This window comes from Polyodon spathula, chromosome 3 (genome assembly GCF_017654505.1).
Source record: "Polyodon spathula isolate WHYD16114869_AA chromosome 3, ASM1765450v1, whole genome shotgun sequence".
Taxonomy (NCBI): domain Eukaryota; kingdom Metazoa; phylum Chordata; class Actinopteri; order Acipenseriformes; family Polyodontidae; genus Polyodon; species Polyodon spathula.
The window spans coordinates 91,534,292-91,558,080 of record NC_054536.1 but is presented as its reverse complement, the minus strand read 5'-3'; the positions used below and the strand labels follow the sequence as shown (position 1 = coordinate 91,558,080).

At 38.2% G+C, this 23,789-nt stretch overlaps 1 protein-coding gene across 1 annotated transcript in view; it reads left to right on the top strand.

The window, feature by feature from the left end:
* The window catches only part of LOC121313649 (serine/threonine-protein phosphatase 6 regulatory ankyrin repeat subunit A-like), a 40,017-nt gene extending 16,917 nt beyond the window's left edge, over positions 1 to 23,100 (top strand). The window contains exons 8-27 of the mRNA XM_041246388.1: positions 120 to 332; positions 2,316 to 2,394; positions 2,779 to 2,893; positions 3,369 to 3,451; positions 3,951 to 4,014; positions 4,824 to 4,892; positions 5,308 to 5,448; positions 5,952 to 6,087; positions 7,500 to 7,574; positions 8,457 to 8,658; positions 9,405 to 9,492; positions 9,641 to 9,758; positions 10,341 to 10,560; positions 12,266 to 12,353; positions 12,464 to 12,547; positions 12,826 to 12,971; positions 13,405 to 13,487; positions 13,702 to 13,784; positions 19,517 to 19,608; positions 20,336 to 23,100. Coding sequence (XP_041102322.1) covers positions 120 to 332; positions 2,316 to 2,394; positions 2,779 to 2,893; positions 3,369 to 3,451; positions 3,951 to 4,014; positions 4,824 to 4,892; positions 5,308 to 5,448; positions 5,952 to 6,087; positions 7,500 to 7,574; positions 8,457 to 8,658; positions 9,405 to 9,492; positions 9,641 to 9,758; positions 10,341 to 10,560; positions 12,266 to 12,353; positions 12,464 to 12,547; positions 12,826 to 12,971; positions 13,405 to 13,487; positions 13,702 to 13,784; positions 19,517 to 19,608; positions 20,336 to 20,622 — 2,466 coding nt within the window. The 3' untranslated portion in view covers positions 20,623 to 23,100. The remainder of the gene's footprint in view (positions 1 to 119; positions 333 to 2,315; positions 2,395 to 2,778; positions 2,894 to 3,368; positions 3,452 to 3,950; positions 4,015 to 4,823; positions 4,893 to 5,307; positions 5,449 to 5,951; positions 6,088 to 7,499; positions 7,575 to 8,456; positions 8,659 to 9,404; positions 9,493 to 9,640; positions 9,759 to 10,340; positions 10,561 to 12,265; positions 12,354 to 12,463; positions 12,548 to 12,825; positions 12,972 to 13,404; positions 13,488 to 13,701; positions 13,785 to 19,516; positions 19,609 to 20,335) is intronic.
* The last annotated feature ends 689 nt before the right edge of the window (positions 23,101 to 23,789 follow it).

Here is a 23,789-nt window from a genome sequence, read left to right as displayed (position 1 = left end):
TGTAGAATTATAACCTGGTGCCTAATGTGTAATTTTAGCTTTTGGAGCTTAATAATCTATGGTAGATATGCCTTGCTCTTGCACACCATGTATTTTATATACAACTTGTTTTTTTCCAGATTAATGAACCAAATGCCTATGGAAATACGCCACTTCACGTGGCATGCTACAACGGCCAGGATGTGGTAGTGAATGAACTTATTGAATGCGGGGCTAATGTCAACCAAGTGAATGAAAAAGGTTTTGCTCCTTTGCACTTTGCTGCAGCATCTAGACATGGAGCACTGTGCTTAGAACTCCTCGTCTGCAATGGTGCAGATGTTAATATCAAGGTAAGACAATGATGTGTTTTTATTACTTTTATTATAGTCATTAGTTCATCTGTTTCTTTGCTTGATTGCAAAGACTGCAAGGTTTCTGCATGCCTTCGGCTTGTTTACCCAGTAGTCCAAATTAGGAGCAATTAAACTTAATTACCATGATTTGGGTAGCCAAATCAGTTCTGTTCAGCCTAATCTCCAAAGAGTAATTCAAAGGAATATATTGATGCAACCTCACAATATCAAAACATGATACATTTAAGGCAATTAAAGGTGGAACCATTTTTTTTTTTTTTTTTAAATGTTTGTTTCCCAGCTGATTCAGTGTTTTTCTCTTTGTTGGTGCTCTAATATGAGGAAAGCCAGCCAGTACATCATTAATTCAGAATTAAGTTGTTTGTTTTGCTCCTGTTTTGTTTATTCTAATGTGAATTATAACACTTTGGTAACCTCATTGTCCTGTCTAATCTTTTGGTAAAGCTGCAGAACGATATGCTTTTCCTCACAGCAAATAGTCCGGTCCCCATATAATCTTGTTGAAGGAATAACCTTTTTAAAAACGTCACGTTTTTCATATTTAAAAGCATTGATGCAAAATTAGACGCATGCTGTTTTGTGTACTGTAGACTAAAAAAAAAAAAAATCATTTTTGAAAAGATAGAATGCAGAGAGATTGTATTACATTGCATTTAATAGCTAAATAACCTTTTAATCTCAATCTTCAGCTCTGCAGTTCAAATCCATGGCAGGAATGTTGAAATATTGAAATGCAATACGTTTCCACTAGAACAGTCAATGAGTTAGACTCCTGGCAGACACACATGTTTGTGTTCTGTCAATTGAATGGTTGAGCACAAGCTATTAAAGAAAGTAAATACTGAGACATGAATATTCATATTTCCAAGTTCCAGCATACACATCTTTTTAAGTAAGAGCCTTCGAATTGCAAGGAGCGTGTCTGCATTCTTTCATCATTTCAAACCATGGTTATACAACTTATTGTGTGGCTGCTACCCTAGCAATTACTGACTTAGTACTTCTGTAAAACTGGGTTTGTTTAGCTCAATCCTTGGAGCTGGTGGTATTAATACCATACGTTTTAGGGATTTCTAAGCTTTATTCATAAATATGATGGTTGAAGTTTTTATTCTTGGCATAAATGTACTGTATGTAAAGCAATTCTACACTAGAGGTTCTAAAACATTTAAAAGGCATAATTAAAAGGTGCTAAAAGCTATAGGGAGTAAACTTGGAAAATACAGAACGCTGCAAACAGAGTAATTTTATAACGCACTGGCAGTCGAGTTCAGCTGTAAACACTGTGTAACACTCACCTGGTATGCATTCCTATCTAAACAAAAATGAATAATGAACAACCTGCATATAACGCCTCTTTTCCACTGCACAACCGAGCCACGACAGGGTCGTACTGAGCCCTCACAGTGTGGTTATGGAGAGCCTGGTTTGTTTTTACACTGACGTCACACGTAACGAAAGACAGTTGTTATTAATTATTGTTATTAACTCAGTTTGCCAAAAGATGCGTAAACAAATGATGTTCAAAAACACCAATGGTACACCTGTATCTTCTACTGCTATTTTGTAAATATATTTACTTGCGGGTTGGATGTGCCAGTGCAGAAGGGATATAACAGGGAAGACATTCTTGTCTTGCACTCCCCTGATGTGCTGGCCTTTCTCTGCTCTTTCTTAAACCCCCAGCCCCCTTGACAAGCTTGTAGTAATAAAACAATCGAACTCAAACAATCTCTTGAGTGCTGTGGAGCTCATTAGTGAATGTATTCCTGTGTTCTGGTTGATCTACTTAACTAAGTTTCTGTTACAGGTAGGTCATGTTTACATCTCATTGTGGTTTAATCCAAAGACACTGGCCTCAAAATTAAAGCAGTAATTCAATACAAATGCATGAAGCGCTTTGTAACTGATATATAATATATTTATATTTATTTTGATATTTTTTTCCTGCTTCCCTAGAGTAAGGATGGGAAAACACCATTACACATGACAGCTATTCATGGCAGATTCTCCAGGTCACAGACCATTATTCAGAATGGTAAGGCATTCAAAACCTAGCCATGCCTCAGAGGGGGGTGATCGTGATTCCATTCCAGGACAATCTAATAAAATATACTGTCCTTACAAATTCTTTACCAAGCAAAAGTGGACAGACTTCATACCTGTATTGTTGACTAATGTGACAATACTGTTGAAATTAATTATATCATATTGTAACTAAGTATTCATAAACAATTGGCATAATTGCTGTAAGTTTACAGAATTACCTTTTTTAGTATGAGTAAGAATATGCCATCCATTTTACTAAGGTTTTTTTTTTTTTTTTACTGAAGGCGTCCAGTGACACAACAAAATGAATGGCTACTGCAGTGTATCTCACAAACTATTTAATTTGAAGGTGTTTTATTTTTTTCTTATGTAGGAGCGGAGATTGACTGTGAAGATAAGAATGGCAATACTCCTTTGCACATAGCAGCTCGATATGGCCATGAGCTACTTATAAACACTCTAATTGCCAGCGGAGCTGACACTGCAAAGTGAGTAGAGGATACTGTATTGATTCTGACAGAATCTTATTTTGGTACTCCCCTACCCTGTCTAAGTTATCTAACTGTGAAATACCTAAATGGTATTAGGGTTAGAATTTAATGTGACGTGTAAGTGAAAGCTACTTTTTAATCATTTTATGTAAGGGATATATGCTTATTGCACTGTGTAAAATGGAGGTATTTTACAGTAGGTAGTGCTAATTATTTTACCATAGGTTCTGCTATTAGGGGGTTGTGGCATCAGAAACCCTACTATTTTAAACTCTTTATTGTAGGTGTCTTTACCGCACAAGTTTTAATTTTAGTGTTGCCCCAGAGTGCTGCTTCTAGAGTTTACGTTTCTGTGGCGGGAAGACTAGCCCCCTGTCATGCCATGTTCTAACCCCAAATTCCACAGTTTGTCCAGGAGCAAATGATGAATGCTGACAATGAGGTTTATTTATTTCACTCTGGTGTACTGCAGGCGCGGTATCCACGGAATGTTTCCACTACATCTAGCAGCACTTAGTGGCTTTTCAGACTGCTGTAGGAAGCTTCTTTCCTCTGGTAAGTAACCAGTCCTAAATCCTTACTTATTAACCCGAGATGTTTGATGCATCCCATTTCTGGTTCAAGGAAGTGAGACTTTAACCCAGTAATGCCCTGGTGCAATTATACTTTGCCACAGTGTTGCATTATGCATTCTATGAATGCAGTACATTATAAGTTTCATTAGGAAAAGGTAGTTTGTCATTACTAGATTAATTTTTTTTTTTTTTTTTCAATGTACTCCCCACTTTTCAGGTTAGAGTGGAATTACTCATTCACTCCAGGTTGTATAGCTTAGTTTCTTTACCTCCTGTTTTGATTGTGCCTTCTATGGAAGTTACTTTTTCCCTTTTGTGTTGGAGGTTCTCACTTTCTTTTGGTACACAGATTTATTTTATTTTATTTTTTTTTCAGCATACCTCCCTTCACACCAGCACATTACCCGTGTAAAGTAATTCTGGAAAATACAGCATTCCTTGTTTCAGTAAAATGGTTTCCTTCATTTCATTTTTCGCAGGCTTTGACATCGACACCCCAGACGATTTTGGGAGGACCTGTTTACACGCTGCTGCAGCTGGAGGGTAAGAGATCAGAAAAGAGTATTTCCAGAGACCTTTTAAATAGTTCATTTGTCTTGTCTTTAGATAACACAACCTTTTAAATACAACAGTGCAATAATTTTTGTAAGGTTCTTGAATAAACCCTTAAATTGTAGAGCAAAAATAATCCTGTATCAAAGGGCCATTCTTTAAATCCCAATGTCTTCACTCAGTATGTTTTTTGTTTCTTTTGTAGTTTAGAAACCGCTAATGAAATACTGAGACTAAATGATCTGCTATTGATATGTTTTAAAACTGGTCTGTCATTGTCTATCCCTGAGTAAGCAGGGAATGATTTTTCATAGTGCTATGCCAGCAGTACCTGTTTTACAGTGAAGCACTGACCCCATCTTTTGAGGAGGTTAACCCTACTTTTGACAATCAATACCTAAAAACCCCTTGCATCAGGTGCTTACCCTACTGACATTGCTGCTGGTAGATGTAAAGCCTCTCTGTTCTCAGTTCTTTTTTCTATATTTTTATTGGCTCAAACACTCCATTATTAGATGCGATTTCATTGGAAATGCCACTTCATTAGACTTAACTTGCACAAGCTGTTTTCTTACTGTGGATGGTGTGAACACGGATAAACCTTATGGGCTGTTATATCTGTAAGCACATTTACAGTCTGTGTAGCAGTAATATACCTTTCTGTAAACCACAGTGATCCTGCTTGGCATTTTTTAGTAATGCTGGTGAGTTCTGAAAAAAAAATATGTGAAATTGCTTTTTTTCTATATGCCTACTCCTTTCAGCCACACGTGCAGTATTACTGTTGCATTGTTTTCTAGGAATTTGGAATGTTTGAATCTTTTACTTAACACTGGGGCAGACTTCAACAAAAAAGACACATTCGGAAGGTAAAGTATCTTCTTGCTTTTTCAGTTGCCTTGTACAGTAGTTTCTACTTGAAATTAAAATTCTCTTGTTGTAGAGACAAATTCAGTAACAGGGAAATTTTACATTCGCTAATATTTTCCCTGATCATGCATTACCTTATCAACTTGTAGTCATATCATGGTTTCCAGATCCCAGACTTGGGTACAGTGATTTGAAAAGGAAGATTGATTGTTTCAGCCTTAGGTAAAACTTTAAAAACAGGCAAACATTCCAGCTAGTGCTGCTTTCCAGAGTTGGAAGTGAAGCTATTTGAAAGTAAAAGGTACTTTTTTTTTTTTTTTTTTTTTTTTTAATAAATACATCCTTGTAGCCAGTATATAGCCAACCACTACACCATGACTCGCTGACTGTTTTTCAATCTGTTTCTACTTTTAGGACTCCCCTGCATTATGCTGCTGCCAACTGCAACTACCAGTGCCTGTTTGCCCTCGTGGGATCTGGAGCCAGTGTCAACGACCTTGATGAGAGAGGCTGCACACCACTGCATTATGCAGCTGCATCAGACACAGATGGAAAGTAAGTTTAATCGCAGATTCGCAAAAGTTGATTGGCACGGAGCTGTCATACCTATCGGTTCAGTTTTATTCTCTGGACTTGAGTTGCTGAGGCAGCAGATGTTACCATTGCTTTTCAGCAAGGATCCACACAGTGCAGTAGACTTGTTCATTATAGTAAAGCGCCACAAGGTAAATAAGGGGATTATGCCTACAGGCAGGTTTTTTTAAATAAAGTAGGTAAAAGGTGTCAAATGTATCTCTAAAATTGTAAGTTTTGCTGATCGTGTTCAACAAAAAAGTAGAATGGATCTCAGAAAATGTCAGTCCCAAACTTGAAGGCACGTAGTCTTACGCCTAAGGTATGGAGTGGCTGTGATCATATACCCTGATGCCACCTAAGTCAGCAGGTCACTTTTACTTCATTTTAAGGTCAGTAATTGCTCATTATATTCAGTGGGTGTTCGCCAGTGTCACTTGTTTTACAATTTGTTAGGATTAAGATGATTAATTTATTCTCCACAGGTGCCTGGAGTATTTACTCCGGAATGATGCAAATCCAGGGATTCGCGATAAGCAGGGTTATAATGCTGTGCATTATGCAGCTGCTTCTGGCCATCGGTTGTGTCTTGAGCTGGTAAGTGATATGCTGCTCCAGCATGTCAGCAGGCTGTCTGTGGAGACAGCCACGTGGGGTGTGGTGGGGTGGAAAGCTGAAACTGAAACTGCTATTGGACTACATGGAATATTCAGTTTTGAGAAAATATAATTGAATGTAAAATGAAGTGTGTTCAAGTGACAGCTTTGACTTGTTCATAAAGAATAGTTGGTCTGTATATGGTGTTAAATAGCCTGTCTTTTAAAAAACACCCCCATTCCCCCCATAAGGGGGGGTGGGGGGGGGATTGCACGTGAAACGCCTCTGCGGAGATGATGTGGTAAGTTTTTGAATATTTTTAATGCGCAGTATTTCATTATGTGACGACAGCCTTTTAAGATAAACGGAGGGTCTGAAAACTGACAACACTGCTTTACAGTGTCTAATTGACAAACACTATCTTAAACTCAGTTAAGAGATGCACCTTTGTTTTGTGGCATTTCATGGTAGTAGGGAGAGAAATTGAGCACAGAAAATATATTGTTGAGCTTTATTAAAAATGCAGATGTAACCAAATAGTCCAGGCAAGAGGAAGAGCTTGATTCCATTACAATGTGCCTCTTATGCCTAATTAATTAGAAAATGTGTTGAATTTGTTTGGACATAGGGTAATTGTCTAGAAATCATTGAACTATACCATACCTGTTAATTCTCAATGGATTCTGTACCCCATTGGTTCTCAACCCTGGTCCTGGGGACCCACTGTCCTGCTGTTTTTGTTCCAACCGAGCTCTCAATTACTTAATTGAAATCTTAATTGAACTAATTTGCTTAATTTGACTTTATAAATTGATTAGCTTACAAACTGTTGGAGAATTCAAGTTCCTTATATAATTAAGGAATTATAATTAAGTAATTGAGAGCTCGGTTGGAACAAAAACCAGGACAGTGGGTTCCCAGGACCAGGGTTGAGAACCACTGCTGTACCTCAACAGAACAGGGGAAGACGCATATCAGACCTATGCTCTCCTCCTTTCCTGCTGGGATGCTGATAGAGTTCGACATTCTTTCATCAAGTCCCCTTGGTGGGAACATTTTGCCAACACCTCTGCCCTCTCTGTAAATGTCATGGTATTGATCTTGGTGTTTTAATGGATCCCTATTGGAAATTGAATCTAGCAGTTATTGCCTCAATAAACCGCTTTTGTGGCTACTTTTAATCCTGAGCTATGTGCGCTGATATTTCTTCATCAATATTAAATGCCTATAAACTGTTAATTATGTTGCCCATCGAATTACTAATTGGTAGGTCAAGTATTCAGTCTGTTAAATGCCTGATACAATTACAAGATGGGCACTTACTAGAAAGGTTTTGGACCTAAAGATTGTATGATTTTTAAATTGAAAAAGCTTCTTGGTGTATAACTATTTTATATAAAACTGTTTAAGCAATGTCTTGTTTTTCATTTTCTCAGTTAATGGAAACTTCAGGTGCAGACATGTTGAATGACTCGGATACAAGAGCACCAATTAGTCCTTTGCACTTAGCTGTGAGTATAACATCACTTTGTAATGTTGTAGATTTTATTTTTTTTTATTTTTCTGGAGCTCTGCTTTCTGAAGTGTAATCAAAGCACCGCTTCATTCAAAAGGGAATGAGAAGTATTGTGGTAAAGTGGTTAACAGTGTGCAGGTGATCAATAAACAGACAGACGATTATAATCCAGGTGCAGTGTTATTTAATGGTTTGTAATCCAATTGCTTGATGGTGTAACAACAGTAAATAATAAACAATGTGAACAGGCAATACAGCGGCTTGTATTGCTCTGTTTTAAATTCACGGTTGGTTCCCAAATAATACACAGCCCCGTTCTTATTCACCCACACGTAACACAAACACAGTCCACAGCGAGTGCTCTTAGTGATTATACAGTCCTTAATGAAACAAAGTGCAGTGATGTTGTTCGGGTTGGTGTTGGCCTTTGGCGAAAGCTCAGGATCTTGTTAGTCGTCTAAACAATAAGACAGTATTTTTAGATAAAACAAACAAAACACTCGCAATATATTTCACAATGGTCAATACATGTCCTTCCGGGTTGTTTCCTTAACCAAACGAAGGAACAGATTACATTGCTTTGTCCCCTTTTTGTACCGTCCTATGTGACCCCTTGGTAAACGATTGTAGCCTCTCCTCCAATCTGCCGCTGCCACATCGTTTCCCTTCCGGGTCAATGCATTAGTGCACTGAAACCCTGCCCCCTTTCCAAGTGACCGACTTCCTTTTAACACTGGGAATAAATTGTCAGGTCAAAGGCTAATTGTCAGTCGAGGCTACTCTGTTCCCGTTACAGGTCGGGAGGGATATTTACCACCAAGAGTCACTGTCTTTCTGTCACAAGGATATATACTTGTTTTTGTTTTCCTCCTTCCAGGCCTACCATGGTCATCACCAAGCCTTGGAGGTGCTTGTCCAGTCCTTGCTGGATCTGGATGTCAGAAACAGCAAGGGACGGACACCCCTGGACCTTGCTGCTTTCAAGGGACACGTGGAGTGTGTGGATGTGCTGATTAATCAGGGAGCCACCATCCTAGTAAAAGATTATGCCTTGAAAAGGACACCTATCCATGCTGCAGGTACTGTATTTGTGTCAAGAGTTTCTGCATTCATTCCTCAAAACAAAAGTTATTCTTTTTGCTGTTTAACAATTGAAAACATTATATTTTTTTTACCAGTAGTGTTCATAGTTAAATCTGCTGCATCAGACTTGAATATTTAACCTTGGAAATGGTTTAATGAAGGATATATCTTCTGAACCTCCAGCCCAAATGTAACATTGGCAGTGTTTGAAACTTTTACTAACTCTGCACCCAGACCTGGGTTTCGGAACTACCCTCAGTCAAGTATATTAATTGAATGATTAGGAGCCAGAAGCAGTCGGGCTTGATAAATACATTTCTAAACTAAATGGTTTCTAAACCAGCAGACTTGGATGAAACGTATTGATTCTTTGATCAGTGCAGCCAGAGCAGATTCAGCACAGGCCTGGTAGCTGGTCATTTCAATACTATACCTGAACAGTAGACGCTCTTCACTCCAGTACTGGGTGCCTGGCTCCTGCAGTTGTTACAAGAAGCTAGTTCACATACTTTGCACTCTGAAGTCCTTCCTGTGGAAGTAGGAATACTGGGATACAGAAGTGCCACATTTGAAAGAGATGCAAGGAGGGCTCTGTACATTTTTATTAAACCACTGCTATGAAAAAAAAATTGTAAAACGCACATGCTTGTTTTTAAAGATGTGTGTGTTGTTTTCACTGGCAGTGGCCTGTCTGTACTTGCTTTAAATTATTATTATTTTATTTTTTTCCCCCCCCTCATAGCTACGAATGGCCATTCAGAATGCTTGCGGCTGCTAATAGGCAGTGCAGACCTTCAGACTGCTGTTGACATTCAAGATGGAAACGGACAGTAAGTACTGTGTATCTTAAACACAAAAAAATAAAATCATGTACCAACCAGAGGTAAATACATAGTGTGTTATTCAGTAGTGGTCATTATCCAGTAATACTCTGCATTGTCTCAGATATTAATTTAATATCTTTTTTTTTCTCCTTAGAACGCCCTTGATGTTGTCTGTTCTAAATGGGCATACAGATTGTGTTTATTCACTACTTAACAAGGGAGCAAATGTGGATGCCAGAGACAAGTGGGGGAGGACAGCACTGCACAGAGGGGTAAAATAAAATTTAATTTTAAACAGGAGCATGCAGGATTCGGTTCAATACAGCCCAGTTAAGGCCTAACTAATTCCACTAAGTGATCCTACATTAAAACAAACCATAGCCGCTGGTCAGTTAGTGAAATATAGAAGCTGCACTCCTCCATCTAGAAGTGACAAACATGCCTGCCATTCTGTTTTAGGTTCATAACCATTTAGTACTTGGCTTCTCTGAGAGACTGTGAAAGATGCTAGTATTTTGTCTTATGTAGATGCATGTCCACGTGATCCTAGTATCCTGGGATAATCTGACTTGTGTTAAATAGGCAGCCTCTTGTTTTTATAAACTATCGTTTTTATCGGTCACAATAGCTAGGTAAAATGGCTTCTAGATCTGTCCCACAGTGTTTATCAAACTGCAGCATTTCTGTCTTACTGCTTTGTATTTTCCCAGTTTAACACCCAAAAAACATGTAGGTTTTAAATTATACTAATTTTGAAAGTTTTTAAAAAAAGATAGCTGGATGGATGGATTCATGTAGGCAATATTGTGTAACCCCTCCCACTGAATAATGTTTGTTTCCCGACCTTTCTTCAGGCTGTGACTGGTCATGAAGAAAGTGTTGAGGCTCTGCTACAGCACAGCGCTGGCTTCCTCACCCAGGACTGCAAGGGCAGGACACCTGTGCTCTTAGCAGCTGCCTGTGGCCACATCAACGTGCTGGGTGGGCTGCTGCAAGCTGCACAATCCATGGAGATCCTTCCCATTGTAACGGATCATCGTGGCTACACACCACTGCACTGGGCCTGTTACAATGGTACATGCTGCTCTCGTTTCAGTAGAGCTGGTGTTTGTTGTTTAATTTAGCATGTTAAGGCTTGCAAATGCTGTTCAGTTGTATTATCTGTTGCATATTATCAGTTCTTGCCATAAATTTAAAAAGGTGATGTCAATGTTTGTGCCCTCGAGGTAACCGTCAAGATTGTTGGCTTGTTGAAATTGCTATTCTTGTTGATTTTTATTTATTTATTTATTTATTTTTAAATGTCAGAATTGGTTTATGTTGGTCTTTTAGTGTAAATCTTATCAAATGGCCTAGTTTTATTTGCCCTGTTAAAACACAAACAAATATAAACTATAACTTTTACCAAGAGTCTGAAATACTTCAAATAAAAAAACACCCTTTTCAGAATCAAGTTCATCACAGGTTATACTTAGGAGTCTACTTAAATCGCAGAGAATTTACATATTTTCCCAGGTAGGTTATGGAATAAGGTGTGGATTTTGCAGTTTAAACATTAAGTAAGCCTAAGTAGAAAATATTTCAGAGCACTATAAAAGCCTAAAAATAGTGATGCTTGATTCCTTACTAAGAGTGCTGTAATTTACGCAAGCATGCAACATCCCCCAGCAGTTGCTGCCGACATTCTCTGTCTCCTGTGTTGTGAAGACTTGCACGTTTTGCATCCACTGAATTGGTTGGAAGTATAATGCTTTGTCAATTTATACAGATGTGGAAATTGACTTAGAAACTGTCCCAAAACGCGGTAACTGGCATTCTTTAATAAAGGATATATATGCAGCAGGTTTGCTGTCCCATCCAGGAATTAATTTTATTAGTACAGAGTCAAAAGAAAGAATACATGCTTATTTCGGGTCTAAATTCTAACTGTGCTTAAAGTAAGCAGCAGGTTGTTTGAAGCAAGGTGGATGTGCTAGATTGGACCTGTAGTACTGATTTAATTTAGCTACAAATGAAAGGAATTATTATATTTGTCTGCGCTGACTTTCAGGTTTGTTTTGTGAAAGCTGTTATTTGTTTTATGTTCTGTTTAGCAGCCTCTGTAGCAGCCTTTAATGTGTGATTATGAATCTGAATAGCGATCGATTGTATTGTCTCCAAAGTCACATTACAAGATGGAAAATTTCTTGCAACAATCCTAAGCTGAAATATACTTTGCTTATTTTTGCTTTGTCATCCATTTTTGGTATTTCACCTCCAATGCTGAAAACTAGATTTTAGCAACCTAAATCATAAATAACAATGCAACACTGACTTTGTCCCACCTCCTGCTGTACAGTACAGGTCACAAAAAAAGCCAGTACAGATACAGACAGGCTGATTTGAAACACCGCTGTCATGTGTACAGTAAACAAAGTTAACAGCTTTTGGAGTATTTTAATTTTTTTTTCTGTGTTATTTGTCTAAGGACGGCACACAGGACAGCGAAGGAATAAAAAAAAAAAAACATTAAGTAGTTTGTGTCACTTGCGCTGTACAGTAGTTCATTTAAAAGAGGTTTCTTTTTTTTTTTCTCGCCGTTCTTGTCCGGTATGCATTGGCCCCTTAAAGAGGTGAATTCCACGGTGACCCCTCAATTTCTGCGAAATCGTGAAGTAGGTAGACCCCCCGGTTATACTTGTAAACACATCTTTAGGGGGATTGTAATGCACTGCTGTGCGCTTGTATTGAACACCAGTAAGAAGCTGTTTTAAATGCTGTACATTATCTTATGTTTCAGGGCATGACACCTGTGTAGAACTTCTCCTGGAACAGGAGGTTTTCCAGAAGATGGATGGCAATTCTTTCAGCCCATTGCACTGTGCTGTGTAAGTCCATAAGCATTATATTTCAGATAAGTGAAAGAATAACTTTTCCAGAAAGTGTTCACTTGCGATTTTTTTTTTTTTTTTTTTTTTTTTTTTTTTTTTTTTCTCAGGATAAATGACAATGAGGGCGCAGCTGAAATGCTAATAGATGCACTGGGTGCTAAAATTGTCAACTGTACAGATTCTAAAATAAGGTAAGAACCGTTTTCCAGGCAGCTTGGTGTACTGTATTGTATTGCAACCTTTTTCCAAGTAATGGTGTACTACAGTATTGTAGAGAAAAGGAGACACGTTTAGCAGTTGTCCTTTTAACATGAATATTTGAACACGTTAATATTGTATCAGTGCTTTAGTTGATGCTTAAATAATCGTCACTCTTGCATCATTTGAAATCAGGGTGATGATCTGTTAAACTTACAGGAAGTGTTAATGTGCATGTAACATTATTTTGTTCTCTGATTCCTTGTGTTAGGACTCCTCTTCATGCTGCAGCCTATACAGACCATGTTGAATGTTTGCAGCTGTTGCTCAGTCACAACGCTCAAGTAAATGCAGTCGATTCATCTGGAAAAACTCCATTAATGATGGCAGCAGAAAATGGACAGACCAATGCCGTTGGTACAAATGACTTTTTTTTTTGTAAATTTAGTTTTCCAAGCTTAAATTATTTTTTATTATTATGAGATCCTGTAACGCAACATAAAGACTTGCCAATGTCCATATTGCACATTTATTGTGCATAGGAATTGATCTTGATGTGAAGATATAATTGGTAGCCTTCAGCAAGGTCTTAAGTAGTGGACATCTACATTGATATATAATGTCTGCACCTAAGTTTCTTTTGAAGTGCCGTAATATGATTTGGAAATGTGCTGGTCCCGTCACTGCTACACATGACTGTAAATTAGATTTCTGTTGGCCTATGTACATTTTCACCAGTTCCCCATTACTCTTTATGGGTGGTTATTTTATTTTTGTTAACTGCTTATGCATATTTTTTGGCTGATATCAAGTTCCTCTAACGTGCTTATTTATTTTGGTTTATTTTTAGAAGTTTTGGTGAGCAGCGCAAAGGCAGACCTTAACTTGCAAGATGCTAACAAAAACACAGCTCTTCACTTGGCTTGTAGCAAGGTGTGTATTTCCAGGGAATATCAGCAATCCATGCCACTTGGGGATCGCTTTGCAGTCGGCACACAGCTGTGCAATGAATCTTTAAGTTCCATAGAGCTTTTGAATGCATTGTGTGCAGGGTTTAAATTGTTTTTTTTTTTTTTTTTTTTTTTTTTTTTATTATTATTATTATTATTGTATTATTCAACTATATCCTTTTCAAATATACTTTTAGGGCCATGAAACTAGTGCCTTGTTAATATTGGAGAAGATACTCGATCGGAACCTCATCAACTCAACCAACACAGCTTTACAAACGTATGTATGGCAAACAAAATACTGCTGAATTTTTATTTCACTGCTAATATCCTTTAGATTCTCTTGTTGCTTTTATATGACATTTGTTTATATAAGTCTGTCATTTTGAAAGAGCATCCTGTTGCTGTGCTCTTTTCAATTTACTGTTTCAATTATTGTCCAGGAAGATGCCTGTTAAAGTGATTTGAAGCTAACATAAGAATGCCATAATAATTTAGTCCTACCTGTTTTTCACTTGCATTAGCTACACAGCTCTCAAATAAGCAGCTTTGAAAGGAAGTGTAGCAGTCTTCTAGCTGAAAGCATGTCGGTCACTATGGGTGCTTAATGACAGGAAAGAATAGAGGGGATGGGAAGTGAAGAAAATCTGAAACCATGCAGATTTCTTGAATTTAGTTTAGGCCCAGGTAGTTGTGATGTGTTTTTTCAAAGCTGCACATTGAGACCAGTATAACAAATGGAACTGCACAGCAGTCAACATTTAAAGAGTGTTGTTCGCTACAGGCACCGTAAGGCCCCTAATTGTTAATGGGACGTTCTTAACCTGCAACAATATTTTTTTTTTTACAGAAAAAACAAAAAATGTAAAGCTTAAATAAACTGTGTGTGTGATTACACTTTAATACTTTTGTAAGATTAATTTAACTAGCTGAGTATTTGATGTCCACAAATCCTCAATTTGTATTGCGAGTTTTATTCATAAATCAAATATAGCTTTACTTTATATACACTGCATGCCCCCTAGTGGTAACAGAAAAGATATTCCCAAATATACACCAGATGGATATGGTATGTTGTATGTTAGATCACTATTCTAAAATCAAAATACAGTATTGTATTTACTGGACATTTAAGTACCATAAAGCACTATTTTTCATACATTACTGCAGAGGAGCAATATCTATCTATCTGTCTATCTATCTATCTATCTATCTATCTATTATATTATATAATCTTTTTTTTTTTTTTTTTCATTTATCTGCACATCCTACCCCACAACTTCCAAGTTAAAAAAAATATTCTAGGAGCTCCCAAGTGGCGCATCCAGTAAAGGCGCTCTGCATGAATGCTGGATGCTCCCTATAGCCTGGATGTTGCCGGTTCGAGTCTGGGCTATTCCACAGCCGACCGTGGATGGGAGTTCCCAGGAGGCGGCGCTCAATTGGCTGAGCGTCGCCGGGGGGGAGCAGTCTAGGTCGGCCAGGGTGTCCTCGGCTCACCGCGCACCAGTGGCCCCTGTAGTCTGGCCGGGCGCCTGTGGGCTTGCCTGTTAGCTGCCCGGGAGCTGCGTTGTCCTCCTATGCTGTAGCTCCTGGGCAGCTGCATGGTGAATCCGCAGTGTGTAAAGAAGCGGGCGGCTGACGGCACACGTTTCGGAGGACAGCGTGTGTTCATCTTCACCACTCCCAATTCAGCGCATGGGTGGTAGCGGTGAGCCAAGCATAAATAATAATTGGCCATTTTGAGAAAATAAAAATAATTGGCAATGACTAAATTTATATTATATATATATACAAGTATTCAGACCCCTGACCAATTCTCTCATATTACTGAATTACAAATGTTACACTGAAATTTCATTCTGTTTGATATTTTATTTTTAAACACTGAAACTCAGAATCAATTATTGTAAGGTGACATTGGTTTTATGTTGGGAAATATTTTTAAGAAAGAAAAATAAAAAACTGAAATATCTTGCTTGCATAAGTATTCAACCCCTGTGCTGTGGAAGCTCCCAGTTTGCACCAATGAAAGAAATTGCCCTAACAAGGACACAATTACCTTACCATTGGCCTTCACCTGTGAACTATTAAAGTTGCTGTCACATTTTCTGGATAAAAACCCCACTGTTGAAGGATCATTGGTAAGTCTGTGAATAGGAAAATGAAGACCAAAGAGCATTCTGCAGAAGGTAGAGAAAGTAATACAAATGCATAGATTAGGAAAAGGGTACAAAGTAATATCCAAGTGTTTGGATATCCCAGTGAGCACAGTTGGATCAATAATCAGGAAGTGGAAGCTGCATCACAGCACCCAGGCACTGCCAAGAAAAGGCTGTCCCTCAAAACTCAAACAAGAAGGAGCTCAAACAAGGAGACTTGTGAGAGAAGCCAACAATCACTTTGAAGGAGCTACAGAGTTCAGTGGCTGGGAGTGGAGCAATGGTGCACCAGTCAACCATATAACAACCATATAACACTGGCCTGTATGGGAGCTGGCAAGAAAGAAGCCGTTACTCAAAAAGTACCATCTGAAAGCATGTCTGGAGTTTGCCAGAAAGCATGAGAGTGACCCAGCTGCGATGTGGGAAAAGGTTTTGTGGTCAGATGAGACCATGATAGAACTTTTTGGCCAAAACTCAAAGCGCTATGTGTGGCGCAAACCTAACACTGCCCATGCCTAAAGACACACCATCCCTACAGTGAGGTATGGTGGTGACAGCATCATGCTGTGGGGATGCTTCTCATCAGCAGGGACTGGGCATCTTGTTACAATGAAGGAAGAATGTGTGGAGCAAAATTCAGGAAAATACTGTGAGAGAATCTGCTTCAGTCCGCTTAAAAACTGAAGCTTGTGAAGAAATTCACCTTTCAGCAGGACAATGATCCCAAGCACAAGGCCAAAGCAACATTGGAGTGGCTCAAGAACAAAAAGGTGAATGTCCTACAGTGGCCCAGTCAAAGTCCTGATCTCAATCCCATTGAGAATCTGTGGCACTATTTGAAAATTGCGGTCCACAAGCGTCGTCCAACCAACCTGAACAACCTGGAGCAAATCTGCCAAGAAGAATGGGCCAAAATCACTCCGACACTGTGTGCAAAGCTGGTACATACTTACCCCAAAAGACTTAAAGCTGTTATTGCAGCGAAAGGTGGCTCTACCAAATATTAATGTGTGGGGGTTGAATACTTATGCAAGCAAGATATTTCAGTTTTTTATTTTTCTTAAAAATATTTCCCAACATAAAACCAATGTCACCTTACAATAATTGATTTTGAATTTAAGTGTTTTACAATAAAATATCGAATAGAACGAAATTGCAGTGTACTATTTGTAATTCAGTAATATGAGAGAACTGGTCAGGGGTCTGAATACTTTTGCAAGCCACTGTATATACACATACATGCATACATACATCTTGGGAAAAATAACAACCCCTGACTGGTTAAACAGCATCACATGACCATGTGTATATATAGCGTATACCATGGCTTGCATACTAATGAGCCACTTCACACTGAATAAATCACTGCGCCCCACTACATTCTAAATTACTTGACAAACTGCCATTTTATTTATTAGTTTGTTATTAATTTCACCCATTTCCTTTAATATATTTGGGTTTGAAAGTCCACATAACTGGTAGAACACCAACTTTGAGTGAAGCAAGAGTAAACACAAAACAGCAGATGAGGAACAGCTAAATGAAGAAGAAAACATTGAAAGATTGAAAAAAAAAAAAAAAAATGGGTTGGTTAATGTATGTAATGAAAAAATTATGGACATTTATTTTATGGAAATGTCAAAAAAATCTCAACATCATTTAAAGGAATTTTATGCCAGTGCAAGTTCAACTAAGGATCAGTATTCAGTCTCCAGTTTTAACACTGAGCTGGACTAAATACATATTTTAACAGTTTCAACATCTCTGCTAACAGCAAGTTTAAAATCAGCAACAATGTATTCCTGTCAGTCAGGAAAACTCTTAGAAAAGCAGGTAACGACAAGGCCAGATGCGACCCATCGTGGTTTATACCACACACACACACACACACACACACACACATATATATATATATATATATATATATATATATATATATATATATATATATATATATATATATATATACACACACACACACACACAGCTCTGGAAAAAATTAAGAGACCACTGCAAATTTTTCTTAAATCAGCATCTCTACATGTATGGCAGCCATTCCATTCCAGTGTCTGTTGAATTCCAACACAGGCACACCTCATTCTACTGAATGAGGTACTGATTAGGGGATCACCTGAACCAAATCTTATTTAACGAGGAAAAGTATAAAAACCACTCCTGTGGTCATCACTATCCTCTTGCAATAGGACCAGCTGGATGGCAAAACAGTGCTAGTAGTACCTCAAAAGTAATTGGAATAAAAAAATAACTATTGACCATGCCCAAAGAGTTGAAAAGGAAAGTTTTGAGTGAGGAAAAGAAGGGTTCAATTCTGGCTTTACTGGCAGAGGGATACAGTGAGCGTCAGGTTGCTTCCATCCTTAAAATTTCAAAGACGGCGGTTCATAAGAACAAGGTCAAGCAGCACACATTGGGGACAACAAAGCTACAGACCAGCAGAGGGCGAAAACGACTCTCCACTGACCGGGATGACCACCAACTCATTAGAATGTCACTCAGCAACCGTAGGATGACATCAAGTGACCTACAAAAAGAATGGCAAATGGCAGCTGGGGTGAAGTGCACGGCGAGGAGGGTTCGAAACAGGCTCCTAGGGGCAGGGCTGAAGTCGTGCAAAGCTAGAAAAAAGCCCTTCATCAATGAGAAGCAAAGAAGAGCCAGGCTGAGGTTTGCAAAAGACCATAAGGATTGGACCATAGAGGACTGGAGTAAGGTCATCTTCTCTGATGAGTCCAATTTTCAACTTTGCCCAACACCTGGTCGTCTAATGGTTAGATGGAGACCTGGAGAGGCCTACAAGCCACAGTGTCTCGCACCCACTGTGAAATGTGGTGGAGGATCGGTGATGATCTGGGGGTGCTTCAGCAAGGCTGGAATCTGGCAGATTTGTCTTTGTGAAGGACGCATGAATCAAGCCAAGTCCTGTCCTGGAAGAAAACTTGCTTCCTTCTGCTCTGACAATGTTCCCCAACTCTGAGGATTGTTTTTTCCAGCAGGACAATGCTCCATGCCACACAGCCAGGTCAATCAAGGTGTGGATGGAGGACCACCAGATCAAGACCCTGTCATGGCCAGCCCAATCTCCAGACCTGAACCCCATTGAAAACCTCTGGAATGTGATCAAGTGGAAGCTGGATGGTCACAAGCCATCAAACAAAGCCGAGCTGCTTGAATTTTTGCGCCAGGAGTGGCATAAAGTCACCCAACATCAATGTGAAAGACTGGTGGAGAGCATGCCAAGACACACGAAAGCTGTGCTTGAAAATCAGGGTTATTCCACCAAATATTGATTTCTGAACTCTTCCTAAGTTAAAACATTAGTATTGTGTTGTTTAAAAATGAATATGAACTTATTTTCTTTGCATTATTCGAAGTCTGACAACCCTGCATCTTTTTTGTTATTTTGACCAGTTGTCATTTTCTGCAAATAAATGCTCTAAATGACAATATTTTTATTTGGAATTTGGGAGAAATGTCAGTGGTTTATATAATAAAACAAAAATGTTCATTTTACCCAAACACATACCTATAAATAGTAAAACCAGAGAAACTGATAATTTTGCAGTGGTCTCTTAATTTTTTCCAGAGCTGTATATAAATAAAATTATGCCATCTAAGTACTTTAATAGCCTAATAATATCATTTTGTTTCCCTCATTTCAGTCAACACATCATTTAATTAAGGGGTGATCCTAGTCACACAATCACACTACTTTGCAGGATAATTTAGGTTGTACAAAAAATGGAACCCTATATTTCATTGTATTTAGTAGTTATTTCGCCCAGTTTTGTTCTGTCTTTGTTTAAAGTTGCTTCTTGTTTTCCCCTAGACCCTTGCATGTGGCTGCCCGCCATGGTCTGACTGTGGTAGTACAAGAACTTTTAGGAAAAGGCGCCAGTGTTCTTGCTGTAGATGAGAATGGTAAGCGTTAACCCATGCTGCACTTAAATCAGCTTTCTAGTAAAAGAAAACTTTCATAAAATCATCATCAACGATCTTCACCATCTTTAACCATGTGTGTTGTACTTTTTTCCTTCATTTTGCTGCAGATTAAGTGTACAATTGTATTTACAGTGGGTGTTATTGTGCCATTTTTTAATTGTATTGGATAGATGTGGCTGCACATCAGGTGTTTTGGTTTTCTGGTTTAGCAGCATGGGGCCTTTATTGATTTAGGGTTGGTTCTATGACCTGCAGACTATTTTTTTAGATATTTGTAGAGTTTGGGAAGTAGAGGGACTTTTTTAAGGCAGCTTTATTCTGTGTAGTTGAGGGGACACCCATTTTAAGAATCGTGTCTAGAAAGAAATCATTAATAAAAGGTTGACCAAGGTTATTTATTTATTACCTGGGCTTAGTTAATATTTAACCATTTTTATTGTGGCGACCTCTACAGTTGAAGTTAGTTTGTGTCTTTATTTTTAGTAAAGCTCTGTTGTATCCCAGATACTAGACAGAACCAGCCTTGTGGTGTGATGATACAGAAGGGGAAATGAGGAAATCATACAAACAGGCAAGGCTCGGAACGAATAGTCAAATTGTGGATAATACCATTGCTGGGGGGGGGGGGGGGGGGGGGGGGGGGGGGGGGGGGGATTAAGGCCACTAGTTAATGTCTGTTTTATTTCTGAACAAACTTTCTTTGCAGGTTACACACCCGCCTTGGCATGTGCCCCAAACAAAGACGTTGCTGACTGCCTCGCTCTTATATTGGCCACCATGATGCCTGTGTCTCCTAACACTGCTTTGCCCACTCTTAGTTTTAACGCCATTAATCACTTCACCAACACTTCCAAGACAGTCACCTTCGACTCGCTGCCCATCTTGAGGAACGAACACAGCTCCTACTGCAGTTTCAACAACATTGGAAGGGAGGACGGATACCCTTACAATGAAGACGATGAACTCAATGACTCGGACTCTGAGACCTATTGAATCCGCTATGAATCCATGTGTGAACGACTGAGAAATTACTGAAGGAGAGCTTTGACTATCCAAACCTGAAGAGCTCAAACAAGATTTCATTGGCTGGTATTGTTGTTTCTTGAGTGACTATCAGATGAGCCCAAGTGTGTAAAAATGGAAGGATGCTGGGTTTCTTTGTCAAAGCTGATGGCAAAAAGAAAAGCCAATTACTTTATTATTCTGTACCTTTTACTATTTAATTTGCAGTGCCAGAAGTCATTACAGAAGCAGTACTACTAAAATATGTTATTTAGAATGAAGCAACATTTTAAAATTAATGGGACTCTAAATATAAAACTCTGTCGGCAATAAACCAGTGGGGGATATTAGCACTTGATCAGTAAGTTGCCAAAGGGACCAAATACAGTAGTTAACTTTTTTTTTTTTTTTTTAACCCACTGTGAGCAAGTATAGTTTTCAGTTTTAGTTATGTTTTATTAAGATTAATTTCATTTATTATAATGGAAAGGCAACAAAGTCATTCTTCTTCGTTATTTTGGTAAGAGCATAAATCCAAGTGCGTAGAGGAAATAAAATATAGATGGGAAGAATACCTTCTTTTTAACAAGTGTCTTACTTTTCTATTATATAATATCAAGACCAGCTAATATGGTGCTGTCAGGGTTATACTTGTTACACTATAAACACCAATTAGTAATTTTTTGAAATCCTTATTTTATTGTAATGTTTTTTTTTTTTTTTTTTTCTTTTAAAATAAGCTTTTGAAAAGTGTGAGTGAGGTGGATAAAACACGTCAGAATGAGCTCACTTGTTCAGTATAATGGACCCACATGTGCTTGAATAATAAATGCATTTTCAGTTATGTTGTGTTATATCTCTGCATTTTATGATCTATGTTGGTCTTAGCATTTTTTTTTGTTTTGGTGCCTTCGTGTTTTTAATAATTGGGGTCATTAGGTCAGGGGTGGCAGCCTAAGAACTGTGACAAATTTAAGGAACGCTACATTACTTTAAAGACATGGCCCTGAATATTTCAAGTTTGACACTAATTTTATGTGGAATAAAAAACACTGTATAAAAACCAATGCCAGGATTGCATGGTTTTTAATCTTATATCTGAAACCAGATACAGCTTGTTTTATTTTGTTGTATTTTTGTTGCTTGTCATTTATTGCCATTTTTATGAATTTTGCAGGCGTTGCTTTTTTACATGCAAGATATTGCCAGTCTTGCATGTGAACTTTTAAAACATTTCTTTTTATTTTCAGTGCATTTTAAACTGGAACTCTGTACAGTATATCAGCTGGTTTTCTGAAAAATAGCAGTGTGGAACGGGACAATTTTGTCTGTTTTAATACATTTTGTGATTCTATTTTGAAGAGATGAAATGATAGCATGTACATAGGAAATGGTGACTGCTTGGACACTATACCTACCTGCACTCTTTAAATACATCTCTGAGATTCCTGTATATTTGATGGATTGTAATAAAATCCACATGTGGGTTATATGTAATTTTAAGTCGATTTTTATTGTTTGTGGTATTTATGTGTAAATTTTATATACAGTGAAACCTGAATTAAGCAGCCAACAAAGTGACTTGCTGTGATGTGTGGCTACTTATTCGTAGTGCATCGGTGTCCGACCGTCCCCCCTTTGTTGAGCAGCTCACTACTTAGTTTACTTGGCTGAGTAAATCCAGGTTTTATTGTGTAGATGTCAGTTTTTTTTTTTTTTTGGTTTTCTTTCTTGGAAATATGACTTCTACCCAAGATCCCTGCATGGAATTCTAAAGAGGAGAAATAAGAAGTGACATTTTTTAGAGTTTTGTTTCCAAAAGGAACAGTGCTGTAGAATAGAGTATGAACTGTCTGCAGAGTACTGGACTCTAGTGTATTACGCCTAACTATTTCCAGAAGGGGATATAAAAATGCAGCTTAGCTGACACCACTGCTAGGGAGCAAGTGTACGGAGAAGATGACAATCAAACAAATCATGCTTTTGTTTGTATTTTGGGGGTTTTGTTTTTCCGGATGGGGGTTGTCCATGCCAAAATATCGCAAGGCACATAAAATGCATTACTTTTCTCTTAAAAAGGGGAACTGCATCAAACCAGCAGCCTGCCATAGTAACTTGTCTAGGAAATGGGGTTGTGACAAAGAGGCCACACAAGATGACAAGGGTCACTGGACTAACTTCAGAGAAAGGCAGCAGAGACACCTCCAGCACATTAAAATGATTATTTTTATTATTATTATTTCAAAAGATGAAACTTAGTGTAAAAAGATACAAGTAGAATTATTTATTTTTATTGGAGGGGGGGGAGGGGTATTCTTAAGACTTAGTCTGCGGACCCCCAGGTTGTCCGAGACTACTAGCACTCCTTTCAACAAACTTGCTGACTAATATATATAAAAAATTTGACTGTATTTAAATTACTCCTGAGTACTGTTTTCTGAATAAATAAAAATGTGTGTATGACCCTTACTATTTTCTTATTCATGGTCAAATTGATTTCTTGAGCTATATTGCATTTTTTTTGACACTGGTATCTGCTTCAAAACAAGCTTGGCCACACAAGTTAAATACCCATTGCGGGGAGGAGAGTGATTTCAGTTTATTTATGTTTCTGTGTCACTGGCTCACTGGTCTTTGTGTTGCATGTGTTACTGGCTCACTGGTCTTTGTGTTGCTGTGTCACTGGCTCACTCGTCTTTGTGTTGCATGTGTCACTGGCTCACTGGTCTTTGTGTTGCATGTGTCACTGGCTCACTGGTCTTTGTGCTGCATGTGTCACTGGCTCACTGGTCTTTGTGCTGCATGTGTTACTGGCTCACTGGTGTATGTTGCATGTGTGAACTGGCTCATTGGTGTGAGTCTTATTGTGTGGATCAACCCAGAATGATTCTCTCAATACAACACTTTATTTTCTTAATACAAATGCTTTTATTAAACTATTAAGCATGTAATACGAAAAAGGCATTAATGTGTGTAATTACCAATTTTGGAAACAACTGTATGCAGTCTTATTTTCCTCCTCTGGTCTAACATGGAGTTTAGATAAGCTTTTTTATAACTAACCTGTGGTGACATCATTTTTCAGTGATTCTTTGTTTTCCAGTGTAGCTTAATATCCTTCCATACCTTTTCTTGGTCCTTTTATAATAACATGCATT